Below are 23,754 nucleotides of genomic sequence, written 5' to 3' on the forward strand. Positions count from 1 at the left end.
TTAATCCAGTGTGCAAAGACAGGTGGACAGGGAGATTTCTAAGATCGAAAAATAACTTTCTTGGTGGCCACCATTCCTAGATGCAGAGTGATCTGAACAGCAGTGGGGAGTTTAATGGTTTCTGCAGGACATCCAAAAATCACCAAGTTATGGTTAGGCTTAGTGTTTCTGACAAAGGTTACTGAAAGCCACTGAAAGATATCTGTCCAATACTGACATAAAGTTGGACAGAACTAGAAACGATGTGCGAGAGTTCCGTGTCCATTTGTCACAGTGAGAAGATATTGATGGGAAGATGTGGTTCAATTTGGTTTTGAAATAATGCAGCCAGTGCATCAGCTTATACTGAATCAGTCTGTAGTACGTATTGATAGAGCACCTGTGTATCAGTGACTACGCTTCTTCCCAAAACTCAGCTAACAGTTGGCACAAGCTTCCTGCATAGAAGCTGAAGATACAGAAATATAAAGATAGTCAACAAACCTTGATATTAAGTGTTTGGAGCCTGGAGAGAGTGCCAAGAGCAAAGGATGACAGTTGAAACGGTTTCATAACTGGATAACTCCTCCTTGACATAGTGTCTGTGAATTTGGAAGTCTATATTTGCAGAATTGTGCAAATGATGCACACTGGCCAACAATGTACAGATCTGCCAGTCACAATACATTTGTCTCTCCAAACTGCATTCCAACTAGCTGACCAGGCTTAAAAGAATGATTACACCAAATTGGAGCATACAAAAAGAGACTAGGAACCTTGGGGGTGGCTTTTACCTGAGACAATATTTGCAGGGATTTCCTTATTGTAAAATTTTGTTGGACTAATTTGTATATGACAGCGTGGCTGGAGAAGAGAAAAGACTAAAGAGATATACTTTTAATAGCTGAGGCCTCAAGGAGAGCCCACTGTGGGATGTCTTCATTACTAACATCAGTAAAATTTATGGACCTCCAATAGTTGAGGGTTCTTGCATTGACTGCCTAGTAGTAGTGTATCAAAACCGGCACTCTCCTCGGTGGACTTGTGCAGGTGGGTCTTAGATATTCTATGTCACTTGTACCCCCAAAAAAGGGCATCATGATGGAATCCAATTTTTTTGAAGAATGACCTCTTTATATAGAAAGGTAGGCTTTGGAAGACATAAATAAAACTAGGTAAGGTCACCGTTTTAATAGCATTCAGTTAACCAATCACAGTGAGAGGCAGTACCCTTCAATGATCAATACTGGTTCTGAGTTTGTTTACTAATTCTATAAAATTAAATTTTAAAGATGTCTGGGATCCTTGGATAGTTTAAGTCCAAGATAAGTAAAGTGATCATTCACGACTCTAAATAGCAAGGTTTTTGAAAAACTCTGCTGATAGCTTGGATGTTAAGGGCATAAATTCACTTCCCCCCAGTTTACACTGTAGCCAGAAATATGACCAAAAGAATTTATAAAGCTCAGTAAGCTGGGAGCAGAGACCATTGGTTCACCCCGACAGACCAAAAGGTCATCAGCATATAGAGCCACATGGGTCTCAATGCTGCTCACTATGATACCCCTGATGACTACATGGGCCCTAATACCTATAGCTAAGGGCTCAAATGCAATGTTGAAAAGCAAAGGGGACAGTGGGTTGCCATGACAGACCCCACATTGTAGGCAGATTCGTTCACATTAGTGAGGATTGAAAATTTTGGGTTTGCATACAAAATTCTAACCCACTCCAGGGATTCATTCCCAAAGCTGAATCTCTTTAAAATTGTAAACAAATAAGCCCATTCTATCATATCAAATGCCTTACTGGCATCTAAAGATAATATTTGCTGCCCCCTCTCTGTTATCATGATTGACATATAAAATATTTAATATTTTCCAAACCTTCCAAAAGGAATGCCTATCTGGGATAAATCCCATCTGATGTGGATGAATGATTGTAAATTTTTGGCCCGTCTGGATGCTAGTACTTTTGTAATCACCTTAAGATCGTAATTCAACAAGGCAATAGGCCTGTAACTGCCGGGATCGGTTTCATCGTTTTCCTTTTTTAATAGAAGCCAAATGTTAACCTCAGTAAGGGAAGCTGGGAGAAGCCTGTTTTTGAAAGAATCATTGATCATTCTTAACAAAAGAGGATCGAAAATATAAAACTCTTGGTCAAACCTATCCATGGCAGCTGCCCTACTGCTTGGAAACACTTTGATGCATTCTTGAATCTCAGATAGTGAAAAATCTGCATCTAAGCTATCTCTGAAAACTGCGTCTAGTTGATTTGAAAGTGTAAATATCTGAATAAAAGTCACAAAACTGATTGTTTATTTCATCCATATCAGTTACTCTTAAGATTGCATTACTGAGGAGTTAAAGGCAATTTATTTGGTTCAAACCTGCAGATTATGTTGACTGTTACATTAACCGCTGATTCTAAATTGGCCTTAGGTGTGGATGTGAGAGACCCCCACCACCTTCTCAGGTTAGATAAGCAGTAAGAAAATGTATGTATGTTTCAGTTTTTCAGTTTAAAAAGTCACTCCAGCAAGATCTGTAGATGGTTCAAATTAACCTAGACTTTATTTCCAGAAAGAAAATTTCAATAGCTTGACATTACAATCACGCTTTTCAAATGTCAACTCTAGAGTTACCATAGCATTTTCTCTGCAGGTGAAATGCAGTGGCAGCACAAGTATTAGAGCTCAGAGGCAGATCTTGAAACCAGAGAAAATTAAACCAACGCTACTAGTGTGGCTTTATACATGGACACACCAGGTCGTATGTGCACGTTGACCTGAAAAAAGAGCAGAAGCATGCTGACCCATAAAACCAAAACAAATGTGTTTTTTGCATTCAAATTTTTATAAAAATGCTGAGAGTACAGTGTACAGTATCACCCAGTCTCTTCAACATGTATGTATGCTGGTGATAAAAGTATGCAGAGACAAACCTGTCATTTGAAATGTCAAGAAAATTATATTTGGCTATTTTTGCACAAAAATATTGTGGATCATTAAGCATGCAGGAGTACATAGTTTTCTTTTTGAGTAGCATGTACAATGTGGTAGAAAATCACAAGGGTATAGACCTACTGCCCTTTTATGTCTTACGCATGGAAAGCAATGAAAAATATATATTTTTGTGTCTAGAGAATCTTCACCCTTACATCCCATCTGGTCAGTAATATTATGCAGTAGACCAAACTGCAGACATTTGCAGGATCAAAGGCAAACTGTACTTGACCTGAAAACTGGAGGTAAAGCACTGCTCGCTTTCTTTTGATTCGAAATAAACACAGGGACACACACACACACACACACACACACACACACACACACACAAAAGCCAAACTCGCTGTGGTGATTTGATCTCCCGTGGAGAGGAGATTGGTAATGTTCTTTTTTTCTTTGGAGACAGCATTACCAGGCTCAAGAGGGAAGTGAAAACTTTCTGTAGCCTTGCAGGCTCTAAAGGTTTCATGGAAGCTCTCTAAGCCCCGAGCTCCATCCTGCAACTCGTTTTCAATGTTGATTGAGTAAGATTGAAAATCTACTGTCCACACAGTGGCCTTGTATTTTTTTTCACCAACAGAAGCTGCAGCAGTCTTCTCACACTAAAACATGTTGATTCCACCACTTCCCAAGATGGTTTGCAGGAAGTCAATGCTGCTTTGTGTTTCCATACCACTTTTTTTTTTTTAAAGTGTGACTCAAAGCAAATGGCGAGGTAGAAGAAAATTAAGAGTGGATGCTGTGTTCTTGCCTGCTTACACTTAGATGATGAGAAAAAATCTATTTTACATTCATCTCATCTAAGCCCAAAGAAACCTGGCATCCAAATAGATTTTTTTTCTCCTGCTGTGCTGATGCAGCACAGGTGTTAATGAGCATTAACATTCATAGCCTGGCTTGTTTTATCTACTCCTGCATTTTGTTTGCACACCTTGCTGTTCGGCAATCACTTTAAGTGTAATGAACTCTCAGTGGGTTTTTAGAGCCTGTTTACAGAAAGTAGAAGGAGCAAGTTCTTTCACATTTCTTGGTTTTTTAATTTTTTTTTTTTTGTTTGTTTGTTTGTTTGTTTGCTTGTTGCTTTCATTTTGTAGAAGCCATAATTTTAAGCACTGGTTTTTACTGGAGGACACAAAGCAGCAACTATCTACTCATAGCTAAGCCTATGTCAAGCTTTACCTTTCTCGAAATATTGAAGATTACTGGTCCTACAGATAGAGCAATAGTGCATGTACTATGCAATATTTGCACACCGCGAGGAGCGCCAATAGAATTTAAAGAGGAGCTTGCACTTTGGTGACTCCCATCAGTTAGTGCATGTGAAAATCAAAGAGAAGCTACACTTGCTATGAAACCATGTAGCCATAAAGACCCCTTTTCCAGGGTTCAGTTGACACTTCAGTTAACTCCTGCAGTTGGCATTTGCTTAATTAGCTCGTTAATTATATTTAATAAAATAAAAAAAAAAACTGCTACAATAATCATATAAACTTTATTATGTTACAGTATGTTAAGGACCCCAAAATTGATTTAAAAAAAACAAAACAACTTTTTATTACTTTGTTCAGCATTTTTTTTCTTCAGTTCTTGTCACGCTATACTGTGGTCAATTTGACCAGACAAGTAGACACATATGGGTCAGTCAACTGTAATGAACATACAGCATAGTACATAACCACAGGTGTCTATGAACGCATATCACTGTAGGCCATACCTGACAGACATGTTACAACCAGATCGTCTTCATGTTGTTGATAAACTGCTCTTTACTAGCAAGCAGCATCAGATTTCTGCATGGATATGCAGCCTGTCAGGTACTCTATGTATTTGTATGTCAGTGTGTTTGTGTTGTGTGTATGCGGGTATTTGTTGCTATCAGGCAGATAGCCAGCATGACCCAACTTCAGCTTTTCAGCTTTAGCGCAGCTCTGCAGACAGCTGTGCCACAAACACGCTGCTGTGGATCACCGCGAGCGCCTTTTATTTAGGTCACATTCTGTGCTTCAGTGGCCAACAGAAGAGATCTCTGTCAACTGCCATGAATACCTTTAGTTGGACACAGCCCACTTTTTAAGTGGTCTACAAGAAGTGGACACTGTGCACATCTTTGTTGTATGTAGTGGGTGCCATATGTGAATTCACTCTCATGTGCATGTTGCAGATGGGATTTGGGGGGGGGGGGGGGGGGGGGGGGGCTGACCACTCTGTATTTTCCATTTTTCCTCTTACAATAAAAGAGTAATCTATTAGCTTAATTCTCTCCCAGAATGATTTAATCCCCTGGTTTAACAGAGCCAAGGAAATTGCATGAATTATTTCCCCAGTTTTTCAATTAATCTACCACCTAGTGTACAGTAAAAAAAAGAAAAGAAAAAAACCAAAAAAACCAATAAATCTTACTCACTCTACAGTACATTCATGCACATAATTACACCTTCTATGTACCCAACACCATGCCCTCAAGTGAAGTAAAGGCTTGTCATGATATTTAATTCTGTTGCTCGGCCTCCCTCATTTTGTTTTGCTATGTTCACTTCTCCCTCCCCACCCCCACCCCACCCCACCCTTTCTTTAACTTTCTTTTTTTTTTTTTTTTTTTTTTAAATATACCTCAGTGGCCTTTGGTACTGCATTGTAAATCACAGTAATGAATTGCCTGCTGAGGCTAAGCCTCAGTGCTGTCGCTGTGCTACCCTGAGGTGCGTGGGTTCCCATTATTGTCTTGTTAGCTACACCTCCAGTCCACTAGAAACAGTGTGGGTTCAGCGACTAGCCAGCCACAGCCCCACATGGGTAAAGAAAGCAGTTTAAGGGTGCTGATGTATGCTGCTGTTTTGGAGTCACACTGTAAAGCCGTTTATTGCAGTTGCCTCAACCGGCACAGAAGCTGTCAGCTGGGTTTTACTGGCCAATTGGTCTGCCCCTAGAAGAACTAGAGGTATAGAGGGGAAGTGTAATCATTTGTTGTGTTTGTGGGTGGGGGGATGCATGTGCATGCACACTCAGCAGGTGAGTTGTAAAGTAAAAATAGATGTGCTTTTTGAGTACTGCATGAACTGTGTATCCATTCTTGTGTGAAAGCACAGAAGGATTAAGATTCTTCAATGGATGCAAATGTCTTTTCTCATTCCCATCGCTAATTTCTTGTATCTTTGAGTTGCACTGAAGTTTCAGTTTACAGTAGCCTTGAACAAATATAGCACACACTTGAGATGGAAATAGATTTGATCTCTTCTTGCTACATTTTCTTCCTTTCTTTTTTCTCTTTTCTCTTGAGTCACTGTCATTTTTTTTCACTGAAATGTAGTAGACAAACAGAGAAATGGAGGAAGAAGCTTGAGGACAAATCTGGGTGTCAGGGACAACATGCCAAATGGCTGCTATATTTAGAAATCCTCTTTTTGAAGTTTTGAAGGGCAAAAATCAAAGACTTTGAGGCAAGAATAGGTCCAAGGCCTGTCAACATTAGGTTCTCTCAACTGTGAAGGACTGCCAAATACCATCTTCCTCAAATAAAATCAGACGAACACATTAAATTGTGCTTTAAAGTGTATGCAAATAGAAGATATTTATAATTCTCTTTTCTGTCTCTCTCTCTGTTCTTGTTTGTTTGTCTGTTCTTCTCCACTGGTGTGTATTTCTTTGTAGAGCTAGTTTTGGGGCCTGTGCAGACTTCCTGCGGCAGCAGTTGAAGACCTGGCCACGATGACAATGAAAGGTCTGTCCAGCAGTCGCAGTCACCACCATACAGTGACCTGTGACCCTTCTTACGACTCAATGACTCTGGGACACTCAGATCGTCGATCCTACTTCCTCAACTCTGGGGAATCTCATCCTACTGACCACCCTTGCTATACCCAAAGGAACTCCTTCCAGTCTGAGTGCAATACCTATCCTGATCTGGCCAGCTGCACCTTTCCCCGCAGACATTACAGCTCCCACCATGAGCTGAAGGAGGAATGTGGTGCTGTGGTGCCTTACACCGGGCCAACAGGGAGCAGTAAGGGAGGTGGAGGGAACAACAATCGCATCCCCTCTAACCTGCTGGAGCAGTTTGAGAACCAGGCACCACTGCGGCGTGAAGGCTACCATACACTGCAGTATAAGCGCACTGCGGTAGAGCACCAACGCAGCGACAGCCCTGGTCGAATCCGCCACCTTGTTCACTCTGTCCAAAAGCTTTTCACCAAGTCACACTCCCTGGAGGGGCCCTCGGGGTCTGCTGGAGGAGGAAGTGGGAGGACTAATGGCAGCAAATCCAGTCCTGATGATCCTCCTTCATCCTCTGGCACCTTAAAGCACAGCAAGCGCAGTAAAAGCAAAGACCGCTCCAAGTCAGAGCCTAAGATGCGCTCTGCCATGTCAGGCTACTGGAGCTCAGATGACACACTTGACCGGGAGGTGTGTCTGTACCATCATCAACATGGGGGTAGCAGTGGAGGCCTGCCCTCTGGGGTCATGACCATGGGGCGCCACCCAGAAAAATCCCAGTCGCAGTACTTCATGGAGTCCTATAACACTATCAGTGCCCAGTCACTCAAGACGTCACGCAGCAACAACGATGTGAAGTGTTCAACCTGTTCCGGAGGCAGCAGTGGAGGGCTGCCGCTGATGAGTGCGCTCGATGGCCAAGTTCAGCTGAAGAAGAGCTCGTGGTCTTCTACTCTGACGGTGAGCAGAGCAAGAGAGGTCTACCAGAAGGCCTCAGTCAACCTAGATAAAGCTCTAGTGAAAGCCGAGCAGGGACGCACTTGCCACTTCCTTCAGGTAGGACTGTTAACAACAGCCCCGCCTCTCCTGTGCCATGCTTCATACATCATCTGGTGTGAGCCGCTCCTCCGTGTTTCTGTTTTTCTGCACAAAATCTGCATTTGTTTGCTTGCATGCGTCATTGTGAGTTAGAGAGATGGAGAGAGACTAATCAGAGTCGCAGTGACCCAGACTCATTCATCTCATTCCCCTGAGCTTTGATCTCTTGTTGAATTCATTCTTGATATAATCATTAACATTTTTCAGAATCATCCGTGCCATCTAATCCTCTGTGTTTGTGGCTGCATACATAGAAATATTCATATGTGAATATTTGGGTGTTTATGCCATTACTTCTCTACTGTGCATTGTGTCAAAAGTGGTTAGCATTCTATTTTAATAGAGATTAATGCCTTATGCTTCCACTATCTACATTAAACAGCATTTTACAGTATAAAACCACTGGAAAGAAGATCCGGAACACAAATCCAATCTGTTTGTGGAGCAATAATGGCACCTTCCAGCATGGAACTACATTAGTACAGCTGTCAAGATTATAATTGTATTGGTCATAGCAGGAGTGGTGTGTGTATGGCTGTGAGTGTCTGAATATATCCTATTCACAAAGAAAAAAGTGTGGTGTCACTATGAGATCAGAGGTTGGCAGACAAAGAATGATGAGGAAAACCACTCCACTCCCTAAAAACGGTGGTTACACACACTCAAAAACACACAGGGACACATGCACACATGCACAACAACCCACCCAATCATGCTTCACTTTTTCTGTTTGGTAAAAGATAAAAGTGTTTCAGATTTCATGCATTTCCATGCATTGGGCTGAGCTGCAAATTTAAGCCCGAGGAAAGAAATAGAGAGACAAGGCAGAGAGCATAGAGGAGAGCATGTGTATGTACACGCACTGAATGTGCACTGTGCGGGGGGGAAAAAGCAAATAAGGGCAACAGAGGAGTGCATGAATGGAGAAAGTAAAAGGAAGAATGCAAGAGCAGGGAAACATAAAAGACAGAAGGTTCTGTATGGCCGTGCATTTTAACATCCTTAAAAAAAAAAACGGAGTGAGCAGATCAAGGAAGGATGTTGTCACCGCAGTATGGCAACAATTCTTCTAGCCTAAAAGAGCCATTGCTTTTTCTCTAGAGAGCGAGACGGAAGGGAAAACTGGCTTTCAAGGAGAGCAGCCTGATAAGTTAGTCTCCAGACACTTTTTGAATCCTTAAAACAAAAAGACATGCTATTTGCATCACCTAGTGGGATGGGGTTTTCTAATCCAGTGTTTGATGTTCACACACTCGCTTAATTGACCCTTTTCATGCAACGTTCACAGGTTACAGCCACAGACTGCATATTAAAATGGATACAGTCATCATGATGCCACCAACTGGTTTCTGAAGTTTTGGCCATCAGAAGTAACCATAAAAGTTACCATCTAACATTAGCACACCTGGTTATCGAGCTGGGTTCATAAATTGCTGGCTGCTAATTAGTAATAGTAGTTAGTAATGGGCTCTACCTCAAGGCACGCAATAATATTTATCTGATAATTGACTTAAAAATGCTCAAAAAAGCACCTATGCCAGCTGCCAGCTACTGCTTCCCATATCAGCACACCTGTCAATCAAAGCTGTAATGCCCTTTACTTTAAGATTTTGCAAAATCTGAAAGGGTGAGTTTTACAATGTCACCCTTCCCACAGTTGTTGAAAAGAGGAAAAATAAGCTGCAGAGACAAAAAACATTCATTTTACTATGCTCTAAACATGCTAATTTAATACCTGAAGTTGACCATCGATGGGATTGACACACTTTTGAAGCCAGCCTCAAGTGGTTGTTAGAGGAATTGCCGTTTTTGCCCCCCCCCTTCCAACCCAGAGGCACCTACCCACACCATCCTCCATACTCTTGTGCTCTACTGAAAGGCTGATTTAAGCAAAAGAAATAGCCTGATTTAAAAAAAAAAACCTAATTTAATTTTTTTCACTCTATCTCAGAATAATTCATTTTTGACATTATCACAGATCCTGTCGTTCCTGAGATGTTAACACAGTCTGTAGTTACCCCTGACATCAAGGTCAGCTTGGTTTCCTAGCTACACACAAGTCTGCTGAATGATTCTTGTGAACTTTTTTCTTGCTCTGTATCTCATTCCTTTCACCTCAGAGCTGGTGCCCTAACAGCCACTCACGTTGGGACTGCAGTGCTTCTGTTGAACAAAACCCCCTTTGTTTCCCCCCCTCTCTCCATGTCTGCTGTCTTTGACTCCCTCTCTTTTAGATTAGGGCTAGAAGATAGCTTTACCTCCTTTTTATTTTACCTTCATTAGTGTCTGTGAAAAGGCAGGAGTGCATACAGAGGCCGGGGTACTGCAACATTTTGTCAAAACAATTAATTCCCTGCATTTGATATGCAGCATGCATCACAGGACAGACAAAAGAAGGCAACTGGCACTGGCAGGCTTATGGTATGATCAAGGCAGACCTTGCATTGATACTGTTAATACTAAATCTTTTCAGGTATGAAGTTCAGTGTAGACAACTGAGAAAATATTGTATTTTTTTTTTTTAAGTCTGCTCGTGATTCATGTGAAAGTACGTCTGCAGAGGCTCTGGAATGCTCTGACGTGTGTACAATACTTCTTTACCTAATCTCAGCTCATCTCTACAGGTGCCTCCGGATGACTGGAGCAATTTCTCTCCGCTGGGGAAAGATGACGAGATTCCATGCCGGCGGATGCGCAGTGGCAGCTATATCAAGGCCATGGCTGAGGAAGACAGTGGCGACTCGGACTGCAGCCCCAAACCCTCACCCAAGGTCCAGGCACGACGAGCCAGCTACCTGAAGGCCACGCAGCCATCTCTCACAGAGATGACTACGCTCAAGTGAGTGTGTATCAGGGTGCAAATTATTATTTTAAATAACACGTTGTAAAGAGCTGGAGTTTTCTCAATCAGATAATCGGAAAAGTAAGAAAAAGGCCCAGCACAATTTCCCGGAGTTACGTGTTTTGGTGACTAAAACTGTTTTCACACAAGAACACAGATTTGCCCTTTCTTTAAAGTAGCCTGCAAAAGATAAAAAAGAATAATAATTAGAATTATCTTATATGAAGCAGCACCTGTGAATGTTTTTGCATTTTGACTGCTTGTTGTTAATCTGTGTGAAAAAAATCTTGATTACATTTCTGTCCTCCCTGTGAACACTAATAGACTAGTCATTTTTTTTCCTGTTTGTGTGTAGTACAACTTTAGCTCTACCTCGATATTATAACTGAGCATGTGCTTCTGAATAAGATGTGTTAAGTGTGCCAAAAGCCTGCAGTCAGACTGCACAGTGTCAGTGAAGCAGACTGGAGAGATGAAGGGAATGAGAGTCAAAGAGAAAAAGTCAACAAACAACTGAGATGGAGGCAGTTAGTGTTACTCACACGTACTCCCAGCAGCAGTGTGGCTTATGTGTAAGTTCCTGGCTCTTGGTGATCACAGATTAATTACCTTTTCTGTGTTTACAACAATAAAGACATGCTTGTATTTTCATAGCTGGCATACAATTACACAAACACACTGAACTGAGAGAGACGGAGCTCTCATTTAAAATACCAGTTCACTTACTGAAGTCTCTTTAAAGAAATAAATGCCGCGTTCTTTGGAAATGCATTGTGGGTTGAGAACATCATCAACTGTTTCTCTCTTTCTTGAAACAATCCTTTTTGAATGATCTGAGGTTAAAAGCTGAGCTTTATTATTTGAAGAGTTTCAAGCTGCTGTTTGTTGTTATATAGGGCATTCTCTGCTTTGCAGTCTATTTCTTCACAGCATGAGTTTATAAAGTATTCAGCAGTAACAGAGTCCTTCAAGAACATTTTTTTTTTTATCCAGTCCACACGTGTCAAGCCCAGTGGTAGAACTAAATCTCTTTCTAAAGAAATGGAACATTCAAATTTCAGAACTTCAAATTGATTGAAGGACAAGTCTGATTGAGAATAAATTAATTTAAAATTTTAATTTCATACCACTTGGGTCTCCTTTTTGTAGTTTTGGCCATCATTCCTATAATATTAAAATACTGTGCTGAAGTTGATGGGAATCAGGAATCAGGACAGGAGGACTGTCATCAATCACATTTTACAGACCAACTTTCTGTTTTGACTTTGGCATACCCTTCTTGCCATAACTGTGAATACACATACACAGATTTGTTCTGCAGTGAGGGAGTTCTATGTGCAACTTTAATGTAGTCACTTTAATTTTTCCTCCAAATGCAGAGGTGTAGATTATTGCTGACTTATTTACTTCCTGTCTGATTGTCTCTGACAGCCCATGTTTTTCTGCTTCCCTAACTACACTGTAGTAATGTCATCCTGTTCCCTGTTACTTCTGTGAGTTCCAAGTTATCATGACAAACAGAATTAAGGACCAAAAAAATAAAAACCTGATTTGTATTAAACCAGAAATCTCCTTTTTAATCCATTGCCCTCTTACATACAGTCATACTAAAAAAAAAAAAGTACACCCTCTGTCAGTTCTAAGGTTTTATACATCAGGACATAATAAAAAATATCTAGTCCTTAACAAGTAGGTAAATGTAAACTGAGATAAACAGCAACACATGACATATTACACATATTTAACAAAAACTCAACCAAAATACAGGCCTGTGAAAAACTAAGTACACGCCTGATTCAATAGCTTGTCGAACCATCTTTAGCAACGATAATTTGAAATAACTTGAGGTGATCACTTTCTGTACAACTGTCTCACATATCACTGTGGAGGAATTTTGGCTCACTTTTCTTTAAACTGTTGACCCAATTCAGAGAGGTTTGTGACACAGCACTTAAGGTCCCACCACAGCATATCAATCAAGTTGAGCTCTGCCCTTTGCCTGGGCCATTGCAACACCTTGATTCTTTTCTTTTTCAGCCATTCTGTTGGGATCACTGTCTGTTGCGTAATCCAGTTTCGGCCAAGCTTTATCTGTTGGATAGATGGCTTCACACTTGAGATTTGATGCATTTGATACTTTGGGATACAGAGGAGTTCATGGTCAACACAATAATTGCAAGTTGCCCAGGTCCTGTGGAGGGAAAACAAGTGCAAATCGTCACTCCTCCACCACCTTGATTAACAGTTAATATGAGGTGATTGTGCTGATATGTTGTGTTTGTTTTCTCCAAACACAGTGTGTGAATTATGGCTAAAAATCTCCATTTTGGTCTCAGCTGTCCAAAGGACATTGTTCCAGAAGTTTTGTGGTTTCTTCAGATGCAACATTGCAAACCTAAGCTGTTGTGCTGCCATGTTCTTTTTAGATAGAAAAGGCTTTCTCCTAACAAACCCTTCCAAACAAGTCATACTTGTTTAGTGATTTTTCTAATTGTACTGGTGTGAGCTTTAGCATTAAATACGCTAACTGAGGCCCATAGAGTGACGTGTAGCGCTTGGATTCTTTGTAGTTCCTCTGAGCACTGCACAGTCTGACCCTGAAAGGATTTTGCTGGGACATCCACTTCTGGCAAGATTGGCAACTGTCCTGAATGCTTTCCACTTGTGAATAATCCTTCTTGCCGTAGAGTGATGGACTTCAAATTGTTTGGAAATGGCCTTGTGATCCTTCCCAGGTTGATGGGCAGCAACAATTGCTTCTTTAAGATTGCTGATGTCTTTTCTCCTTGACATTGTTTTAACACACACCTGAATGCACTAGACCAGCAAACTGCCAAAACGTCTGCCTTTGTAAAGAGCTCACACTTGCTAATGATTAGTAAATCAAGTCCATTTGATTAGCAGCACCTGGCTGCACTTACCCTCTTAATTCCTATGGAAGCAGTAAGAGTGTCCTTGATTTTTCACACACTGTTTCTACATTTTGGCTTTGTTTTTGTTTAATAGATAATGACATGGTGTAATATGCTTTGTGTTGTCATTCATCTGAGGTTGTCCATCCATCTATTCTCTTCTGCTTATCCTTTTCAGGGTCAGGGGGGGCTGGAGCCTACCCCAGCTGTCATAGGGCGAGAGGCAGGGTATACCCTGTACAGGTTGTCAGTCTGTCACAGGGCAAACACAGAAAGACAGACAACCATACACACTCACATTCACACCTATGGGCATTTTAGAATCACCAATTAACCTAACCCCACTAAATGAGGTTCATCTGAGGTTGTATTTAGGTCATTTCAGTTCAGTTCAGTTTTATTCACAAATCAAATAGCATACAAATACCAAGTACAATGATATAAAAATAAGTATTTGTGAAATGGGACTCCCCAAAGGCTAATCCCAGCTTATGAGTGGGGGGCCCAACATTAAATCATACAACCAAATATATCTATCATTCCTATTAAACAATTTTATATAACTTATACCCCAAAGGGCAAATTTACCCTAAAAATCCTAAGGGGTATCTAGACTAATTCACTACATTTAGATAGTGGCGCCAAAAAAAAAAAAAAAAAAAAAGATATAATAATTGCAGTTTAAAAAGTCCCATGGATACAGCAGTCAAAAATCCAATATATTTAATAGCAATTGTTCTTTTAAGATAGATTTAAAAACAGGGAATGATGTTAATATTTTTAAAATGCCTTGAAGGTCATTCCAAATTTGTGGACCTTAGGGCTACCATTTATCTGGATACATATATCATCAGCACATTGCTGTTTTCTAGCTGAGTGAAATACTATAAATGTCATTTTACCAACGTTTAACGATAACTTATTAGATTTAAACCAAGCTCTGATCAATTCCTCATTTATAGTATACTGAAGAAACTCAAATTTTTTTATGTGATGAAAATAGATTTGTATCTTTAGCAAACATTACTTTATATAAAATACTAGAAGAATGGGCAGAATCATTAACATAGAAAAAAAAGAAGAGGTCCTAATAAAAATCCCTGAGGGACCCCACATTTGATCATTTTGCATTGAGATTTTGAGGTTTTTATATTTACATATCACTTCATTTCATGTGTATAACTTCTGAACCAACTGAGTGCTATGCCCCTAACACCATAATGTTCTAGTTTACCAAGAAGTATTTTTGGATCAATATTATCAAATGCTTTCGATAAATCGAGGAAAATTGTCACATTCACCCTTATCTATGGTGTCATTGATTTTTTTTTTTTTTTTTTTTTTTTCCTACGGAGATCAAGCATCACCATACATGTGGTTCTCTTTGTCTTAATTTTTGTTTTATTATGTGTTTATCCATAAAACTGTAGAATTTAAAGAGGGTGTACTTTCTTTTTACCATAACTGTACCTTCCAGCCACTTGTAATACTGTACATAACAATACGTGATCTGGCAGTCTAAACCCACTGGAGATATCTTGTGTCATACTGCACTGAAACAGTTAAAGAATTGAGGACACGAGTCTGATGTCGCTGCACGAGGCTGTGACTGATTAGCTGTGTAATATACAGAGATGAGAAGAACACCAGTGGGTGCTCCGTCATTGTTACTGGTTTCACAAACACAAGCACGCACACATACACACCCTTATATAAGTGCAAGTGGCACAGCTTGGGGCCCACTAATGACTTGAATTTGGCCCGGGGAACGCCATCATCATCTGATGGAACCCAGTGGAACAAACCAAACTGCAGTGCTGCACATTGGAGATAGAGGATGCGGCGGGAGCAGCTGACATCTTGTTTTCACATGGTGCTTTTGGGAGCTGGCACAAGTCTGTTACACTCCGCAATAATTTAATAATCAGTTTTGTTGTTCCATGTGTTTTAGAGCTCATTCTATGACCACTGTGTCCCTGACTACTCGGGAATTGCTCTTAAGCAATTGTGAAATTTGCTAATTCTCGCCCAATTGCAACCTTCTTTATTAAAACACAAGGCATGCAGATAGACTGTGTATTTGAATGGCTGGGATTATTCCTGGCAGACAACAACAAGCTCAGGAGAAAATTACATCCTTTCTTGTTTCGCGCACTCACTAACTCCAAGCCTTCTTTTTGCCACAAACATTTATTTGTGGCCTAGTTTTTATCATGTTTATTTTCTATGTCTAAGACACATCCTTCCATCTCAACCGCTGTGCTTAGGCTCTTTATTTAGATATACTAAGAGGGGAAAGCAAGAGAAAGATGGAAGCGAAGAAGGTAAAAGCAGTCAGACTGAGAAATCTTGTCACGCGGGGAGGCAAGGGGAACTGGTTGGGGGAAAAAAAATAAATAAATAACTTGAAGCAATAAAAAAAGGCACGATGTGATGACGACTAAGATAGGAAAGAAGAAATATGAGAAAAGAACAAGAAATGCAGAGGAAATGAGCACACAGCACCCAGATTCCTGATGTAATGTCTTCATTTATGTCACTTGTTTCATAGTAGAACACCTTACAATATGCTGAACCCCCCCATCCTTAACTGGTACTGATTACAGGCTGGGTCTGCAATTTAAGTGGCCACAATAGACATCATTGGTTCTATAATCAGCCCCACAGGGAAATCAAGAGGAAATGTGGATAGAAAAATGATGTGGGTAGGTTCTTCCTTGACTTGATTCCTCTGTGAATCACCCACAGTCACAGACACAAGGTGGCTGATATGAATGACTCACACCAATCTCTTTTCTTGGTTTAAAATATGTACCGTTTCAATTCAATAATCAAGTGAACCGTTGCAGTACTGTAGGCAGTGCTGCATGGGGAAGTATAGGTAGAACATAGGAGTACAGACTTTGTTTACTCTGTGTATCATTTATTGATTTATTTTGTCACACTTTTAAATAGTGCTGCAACCATGAATTACACTGAGTGGTTGGTTTATAAAATGCTGGAGGAAAAAAAGAGCAAAATTTAAAGCCTGAAAAGTTATGACTGTTCAGAAGGAAGTCACGTATGTTGCTAAATGCCAGACTGTAACATGGGAGATCACTGTTTTTTTCCTGTATACAGCAGACTGTGTCAGTTAAACAGTATGTCATTTTAATCAAAACATTTTTTCTTAAAAATGTCTAAACTCAATCAAATAAATCAAATAACCACCACAGTGTTTGATCAGGAATCTGATTTGAGACAGTTGGAGTTCTGTATAATATATATATATATATATATATATATATATATATATATATATATATATATATATATATATATATATATATATATATATATATATATATATATATATATATATATATATATATATAAACACCATTAGTCAAGTATTCAGGTGTAGCTGATTGACTCTGTTTAAGGGGTCTCTGTTTTCAGCTCTTCTACAATTTTCAGCTCACCCATTAATTACACATTACTTACTTTGTTACTCCTGGGCATGATATCAGACCACTGTGAGTCAGTTTCAATTCAGCTTTGCTAGAGCAAAAGATATGATCAAACATGACATTTGTCTAATAAAACTGTACTTGGAGAATCAGTGACATCACACCAGATTCTTCTTTTCCTGACACCTGGTGGAAATACTGATTTTTAAAAAGGCATTAAAAATACAGTTATACTATTGGAACACATTGATGGACAACTTCAGTTGCGTTGATCGAACTAAGTGGCAGCACGACTTACTCTTAATATTCTCTGTGTAAGTGCAGTAGCTTTTAATATATTATTCTCAATATTAAAGAGTCAGGAGGACAGATGGGCTAAATGGAGACATGTTTTAAAATTAATAACTGTCTATTCGGCACACTTATTCTTATCTCGGGAGTTTATCTGTTCTTCCACTTCACCTTTCCTTTCCAATTTTCCATCCAAGAATGAGTAATGTAGTTTGCTTTGCTGTGGTAACAGCACTCTATTTTAAGGAGGAAATGCATAATTAAAGCTGATCTGACATGAAGGCAGAGCCTAAGAATTGTATAAGTAAAGTATGTATATGTGGATGCTCTTATATATGTGTGTGAAAAAGAGAGGGTGCAAAAATTTTGATGTTGTGCCTGTGTTTCTCACAGTTAATTTAAGAATATAGTCTATGTAATCTTCAGTGTCGTCTTTTCTCTCTTGGTTTAGTAAGCTTGCTAAGTGTTTGAAAGCAGGTGACAGTTAATCAGACACCTATTCGTACCTTGGATACAGGAATTGTGTGTGTTGTAGGGCTTTTTTGAGCGCCTGTTATATGTATCTGTTTTGATGTGAAAGTCTCTAAATTAAATATACCTCACAGGCACACACACAGACACACTTTCATTTCCTTATGCGTATATACAACTGTTCTCATGGTTAAGTGGTTTAGAAAGTGCTTACAAGGAGCTTCAAGGACAAACTACCTAAGCTACTGTGAGTGGTTCTCGATAGAACCAAGTTTGTTTGATTAGATAACAGTGCCTCCCGAAGCAGTTGTGGATTGATCTGTATCTTTGGGTTCACACACTTCCAAGCACTTGAAAATGCCTTCTCTCACATTCTTTTCATCGCTCTATCTCTCCCTCTTTACCTCTGTTCTTTTTCTGCCTTTATCATGCTATGTTTTTCACCTTTTTATCAAGTTCTTGTTTTCCCTGTTTTGACTTTGTATCTCTTTATTTTATTTTATTTTTTTTTGCCCCTTCCTTTTTTTATTTCTTTGCTTCTCTTGTGGCAGGATTTCCACAGAGCACTCACCCAAGCTGCAGATCCGGAGTCACAGCTATCTGCGGGCGGTGAGTGAGGTTTCCATCAATAGGAGTTTGGACAGCTTGGACCCAGCAGGGCTGCTGGCCTCGCCTAAATTCCGCTCCCGAAACGAGAGCTACATGAGAGCAATGAGCACCATCAGCCAGGTTGGTGGCACTCTGGGTCCCATGCGTCTTTTTCACCAACCCCTACAGCCCTCGTACTTCTACTGTTACGTCCAATAAGGCCGTGCGGTGGGAGGAAATCCTATCTGTAGCCATTCTAAAACCTAAATTAGCAATCAGGTCACCATCCGGCAAATTATGAAAAATATGAAAAACCCCCAATCTCCTAATTAGTGTGTACGTCTGCATGCTGCTTTCTGGAACTCAGATGATACCGGTGTTTTCAGATTGGCTAATTAAACAGGAGGGGATGCAGACCTCCCTCAGTTCCCTCCTTTGCCATAATACGCTCTTTCTGCCTCAGCATATTTTGCAAACCAAAATGACAGGCTTAAACTGTGCTCCTCATTTAACATGCAGCAATGTGATTTTTATGAATAATTCAAAGTCGGATTGGTTCCAAATAATAATGGGCATTTGAGGTGATGTGACAGTTATTGGACATACTAAAGAATCGGCCAGGAAGCAAGATAAACAATGGTGGAGATCTGTATAGTGTTTTGGCAGATGCAAAATAAGATGTTAGTCCTTTTGGATTTTGAGCACTGCTTGATACATTGCATTATTTGTAGTGTCAGGGGAGCTTAGCTTACCTTTTTTGCCTGGGGTAATGGAAATATCTACTCCCCTCCAAAGCCCAGGGGCAACAGTTTGCCTCACCATCTGAATGATGGACCCCTGAGACATCCCTTCAAGTCCTGGCATGGAGCAGGCCAAGAAGAGAATGTCACACTGGACCTGGCATCTACAAAAAGAATAAAGGTGCTGCTTAGGTTCTCTATTTTACTCACTCTATTTGACATGTGTTTACATCTAGTGTGAACTGATGTCAGTAGACTGAATCGAGGTCCACAAACCTTCCTGATTCCAAACTCTACAGTCTGCTCTCACACCTCTGACTCTCCTTAACAAGTCCTGCTACTTTCATTTGTGTCACTCCCTGTGAAGATATCCTGGGAACTCTTTCATATTATCTGCCCTCACATAACCCAATTTGTCCCGCACACCCATCTCATATGTCTGTAGAAAGTTTTCTGAGCTGTGTTTGCTTTAGAGCCTGTTTTGAAGCTGCACTAGCTAATGATGTAGGTGTAATTAGATTTCCTAGAGTCACATCTCAAATCCCAGTAGTCTTAGCTTTGACACTTCCCATTCTCACCTTTAATAACACATGTAGTATTTCACTGTGTTGTATAGCCCTTTGATGTTTTATCCTACAGGGATCCCCCCCCCCCCCCCCCCCCCCCCCCCACACACACACACACACACACACACACCTTGTATAGTCTTTTATTTTTCTCCAATGTATTTCTTTTTTAAGTGGACTATATGTAAATTCCTGTAAATGGCTTAAAGCTTCACAAGACGGCATGGAGGTAAAAGCAGTGACAAAATTGAGTTAGTGTACTCTGCACTGACATGGAAATTCTGTGATTTGATGTGCTAAAAAAGAGCTTGAATAGTGTGTGATGCTTTACCAAAAGGCACAAAATTGTAGAACATAATTCACTGCAAGTGACTATTTTGATGTCTGGATTTCAGCCTGATTTTAAAATATATATATATTTCTCCCCATCATTTTGTAAAAGGACTTTTGCTGTTTTTATTATTTCTCCTTGGGCAGAGATGCATTTGTATGAAACAACTGAATTTTTTTTTAACCCAAATATGGTGAATCCATCTCCCACAAATTACTGGTAACACTGCAACACAATTGTTATGTTGCAGCGCCTAATTTGCACTTTAACTGGGTTTGTATATAAAACTCCTGCCTGGTGAAGCTTCAACCACCAGAGTAACACAGTAACAGCAATTCTTGCAGCACTAAGCGATGTTATTCTGACTTTTGCTACTCTAATATATTGCCCATTCACCTTTGTCTTACACTGCACCTGTGCATTATTATTGTTCATGTTTCTTTGTTTTGTTTTTCATGTTTTTTTCTCTCGTGCTTGGGTGTGTGCACTCACATGTGTGTTTCTTTTGTTTCTTTTGTTTGTTTGTGTGCACATACTGTATGTCTATCTGTTTTCCCCTCCTCCACAGGTGAGCGAGGTGGAGGTGAACGGGCAGATTGAGGCAGTGTGTGAGTCAGTGTTCAGTGAGATGGAGTCACAGGCAGTGGATGCGCTGGACCTGCCCATGCCCGGGTGCTTCCGTATGCGGAGCCACAGCTATGTGCGTGCCATAGAGAAAGGCTGCTCCCAGGAAGAGGAAGAGGGGAGCATAACAGCAGGAAGCAGGGGGACCAACTCACCCCCGCGCACCACCACCACTGTCAGAACCATCCAGAGCAGCACAGGTGGGTGGGAACACGTGCATAAAACATGCATACTCATGACTGAACATACATTAATCTGTTATAAATTCATATGAGCTGAGAAAGGACATTTTATGGATGTGCTGTGATTTCTGATATGTATAAACATATAAACAGATAACAAATACCTTAGTACTACACTTTCTGCACTGGGAAATTTATCTATAGACAAACAATGCACATATGATTGATGGTCATCAAATCAGATTCTCTCCTTTCTTTCCCTCTTCTGTGGAAACCCAATCTTGGTTATTTCCATAAAAAATAAGGTGCTGACTTGGTTAGTCAGCTGCAAACTAGTTTCACTTTTCAAACACAGACTCAAACCCTCAATATTATTATCCATCTGACCCAGTTTTCTTCTCTGATACAATAAGATGAATGCCGGACTGTTTTTCTCACATAAGAGCTTATTTGAGCTGTAAAGCTCACTGACTGCTGGATCTTATTTTAGCCCTCTTGTGTGCCTCATGGTCTGGAGCGCTTAGTTTTCCAGCATTACTGCATGCAGTATTGATGCTGAGTGGTGCTGGCATCCAACACTGGGTGCTTCTATGCTTCGACGTCATTCCCTTACACGGTGCACGTTGAGTCACCGTAGCCTGACGCACATCGGTGTTCGCTTCCATTATTATTTAATTATGCCAATTAAAAGACAGCATTTCCCCAAACCAGGCTGACAAAGGTTACAGCCAGCTAATTAAACACATTAACTGCAAATTGGAAGAATTGCAAAACTTGTTCAGTGAATTAAAAGGGCTTACTACTCACTCTGCGCAAACATTTATTTAAGGCTCTTTAAAAACTGGTCCAACTGACTTCTTTGCAGACTATCATCTCCGGCTCCAGGTAGTGAAACTAGACAAAATATAAATTTGCACCCCACCGTTTCTATGATTGTATATCAAAGACGAGGCCACGTTAACAGTGCAATTAAAGGCAATGGAGGATTCATTTGATTGTTCTGTTGTTTGTTAGTACTTATTGATCTGTAAGAGAGAAATGAGAAAGAGAATGATAAGATGAAGACATTCAAAGCTCCCCCTTCAGAGGAAGGAAGAGATAATGAAGATCATCTATCAGGTGAAGTGTGTAGGGACTAAAATGGGGTTTTCATGCTAGACAGCTGTTACATGTAATACAGGAAGCCTCTCTTTCTCTGGCTGAATCACACATGCCTTGATCTGTGAAGTAAAGAAAATACCTTTAAAAAATTTGTGAGGCGAATAGTGACTAAGCCGATAGTTCTGTCTGTGCATGTCAAATTTTTCTGTAGCACATATTTTAGAAAAAGTGGCCTCACAGCTGTTGGCTTTTTAATGAACATCCTTGCAATGCCTTAGTTGGACAGATGATGGAATGATATTTTTGGAATTTCAAGGATGAGATAATAGTCTGGTGTGTGTTGCTGACGACAACTCCTCCCCATGACTCAGTTGTATGTCATTTCTTCTTCTTGTTACCCTTGACCTTAATTTGCTGCCAACCTCCCATTATCTCGAGATCAGTTGCAACTTAGGCTCAAATCCACACCATGGGTCATTAGAAGAGTGATATATTACAAGGTGATGTGGAAAGCATTTAACTGTGGTTGGTACTAAAGGTAGGGGATTGCTTCAGATTCCTGTCATAACTGTACTATTGTACACTACATCACCTCCTTAGATCTTCACCACAAAGTCATCAGTCACTGTAATTAATTACCTTTACCTCTCCTTTTTCTCCCTCTGGGGGAAGACTGTGATTGAAGAGTAAAGGAAGAGATGGAGACTGGAGGGAGATGAGGAAAAAAAGTCTCTCTGTGACTACATTTTGCCTGACTACATTTTTAATGTGCTCGTTCACAGAGATAAAGTTAGGTGGGAGTTACCATTGTTGCCATTTTCTCCTAATGCATTGTACAGGGATGGCAGATGGTCTCAAACCACTGAATCAACACCCCCAAATCTTAACACTCCTTTAAAACCTGATAATCAGATTTTATAGGGGTTTCGAAGATTAATCTAATTGTTTGGGGGGGTTTTTTTTCTGTTTTTCTTCTCAGCTATTGCTACGGTATTATATCTTTTGCACCAAATAATGTTCCTAACTACAGTTTCTGGAAATTAATTGGAAATCTCAACATTTCAGTCATTTCTGTGAATTTCCTTTTTTTAAGTACCGGCAAATGAACAAAGGGGAGCATTTAGAGAAGGAGAAGAAGGTATGTCCAACCAGAGGTTACAGATTTAATTTGCTTATTGGTTCAGATATGGTCCTGTTTTGGCATCCGAAACAATCCAGAGGACAGCTACAATGTGTTTCAGCAGTCAAAAGCAATGTGTGGTAGCTTTAAACTTTGCCTCCTATCCATATTAATGCAGAAAACATGTGCACATAATGGAGATTTGCTGTAAAATGATTGTAGGCTGGCATTTTGCAGCACTCACTACTCAAAGTACCCTGTACCCACAGGAAAACACAACAAACTATGCATTTTATAATTTCATATTCATAACAGACATTTGACATTTGCAGTCTCTCTCTCTCACTCTGCTCGTACATAGTAGGCTATAAACAACATATAACTGCTGGCACAGTGACGTCCTCCTAAGCAAACATTCACAGTTTTTACAGTTTAGTTTATATCAGTTGTTTCACAATGCAGACACTCACACGAGCAAGCGCGCGCACACACACACACACACACACACACACACACACACACACACACACACACACACACACACACACAAATACATTTTGCAGGAAATCGTCTGGGAGCCCAAAGTGAGAAATGAAGATGTTGTTTTGGTGAATATTGCATGATGTTTCTGAAGGCTGGTTCAAGCACTGGTTCCAGAAAAACAGCCCGCACTTATGGTTTTCAGCTCCCACTTGTCCCCACGGCAAAAAGCCAAAATATCACACATACACATGCACGCGCA

The 23,754-nt window shown here is 40.2% G+C and overlaps 1 protein-coding gene across 1 annotated transcript in view; it reads left to right on the top strand.

Moving 5' to 3' along the window:
* dlgap1b (discs, large (Drosophila) homolog-associated protein 1b) overlaps positions 1 to 23,754 on the top strand; it is a 103,320-nt gene that overhangs the window by 51,291 nt on the left and 28,275 nt on the right. The window contains exons 4-8 of the mRNA XM_030756268.1: positions 6,635 to 7,753; positions 10,420 to 10,634; positions 18,312 to 18,489; positions 19,144 to 19,269; positions 20,554 to 20,809. Coding sequence (XP_030612128.1) covers positions 6,692 to 7,753; positions 10,420 to 10,634; positions 18,312 to 18,489; positions 19,144 to 19,269; positions 20,554 to 20,809 — 1,837 coding nt within the window. The 5' untranslated portion in view covers positions 6,635 to 6,691. The remainder of the gene's footprint in view (positions 1 to 6,634; positions 7,754 to 10,419; positions 10,635 to 18,311; positions 18,490 to 19,143; positions 19,270 to 20,553; positions 20,810 to 23,754) is intronic.

The sequence above is a fragment of the Archocentrus centrarchus genome, chromosome 20 (assembly GCF_007364275.1).
Source record: "Archocentrus centrarchus isolate MPI-CPG fArcCen1 chromosome 20, fArcCen1, whole genome shotgun sequence".
Lineage (NCBI taxonomy): Eukaryota > Metazoa > Chordata > Actinopteri > Cichliformes > Cichlidae > Archocentrus > Archocentrus centrarchus.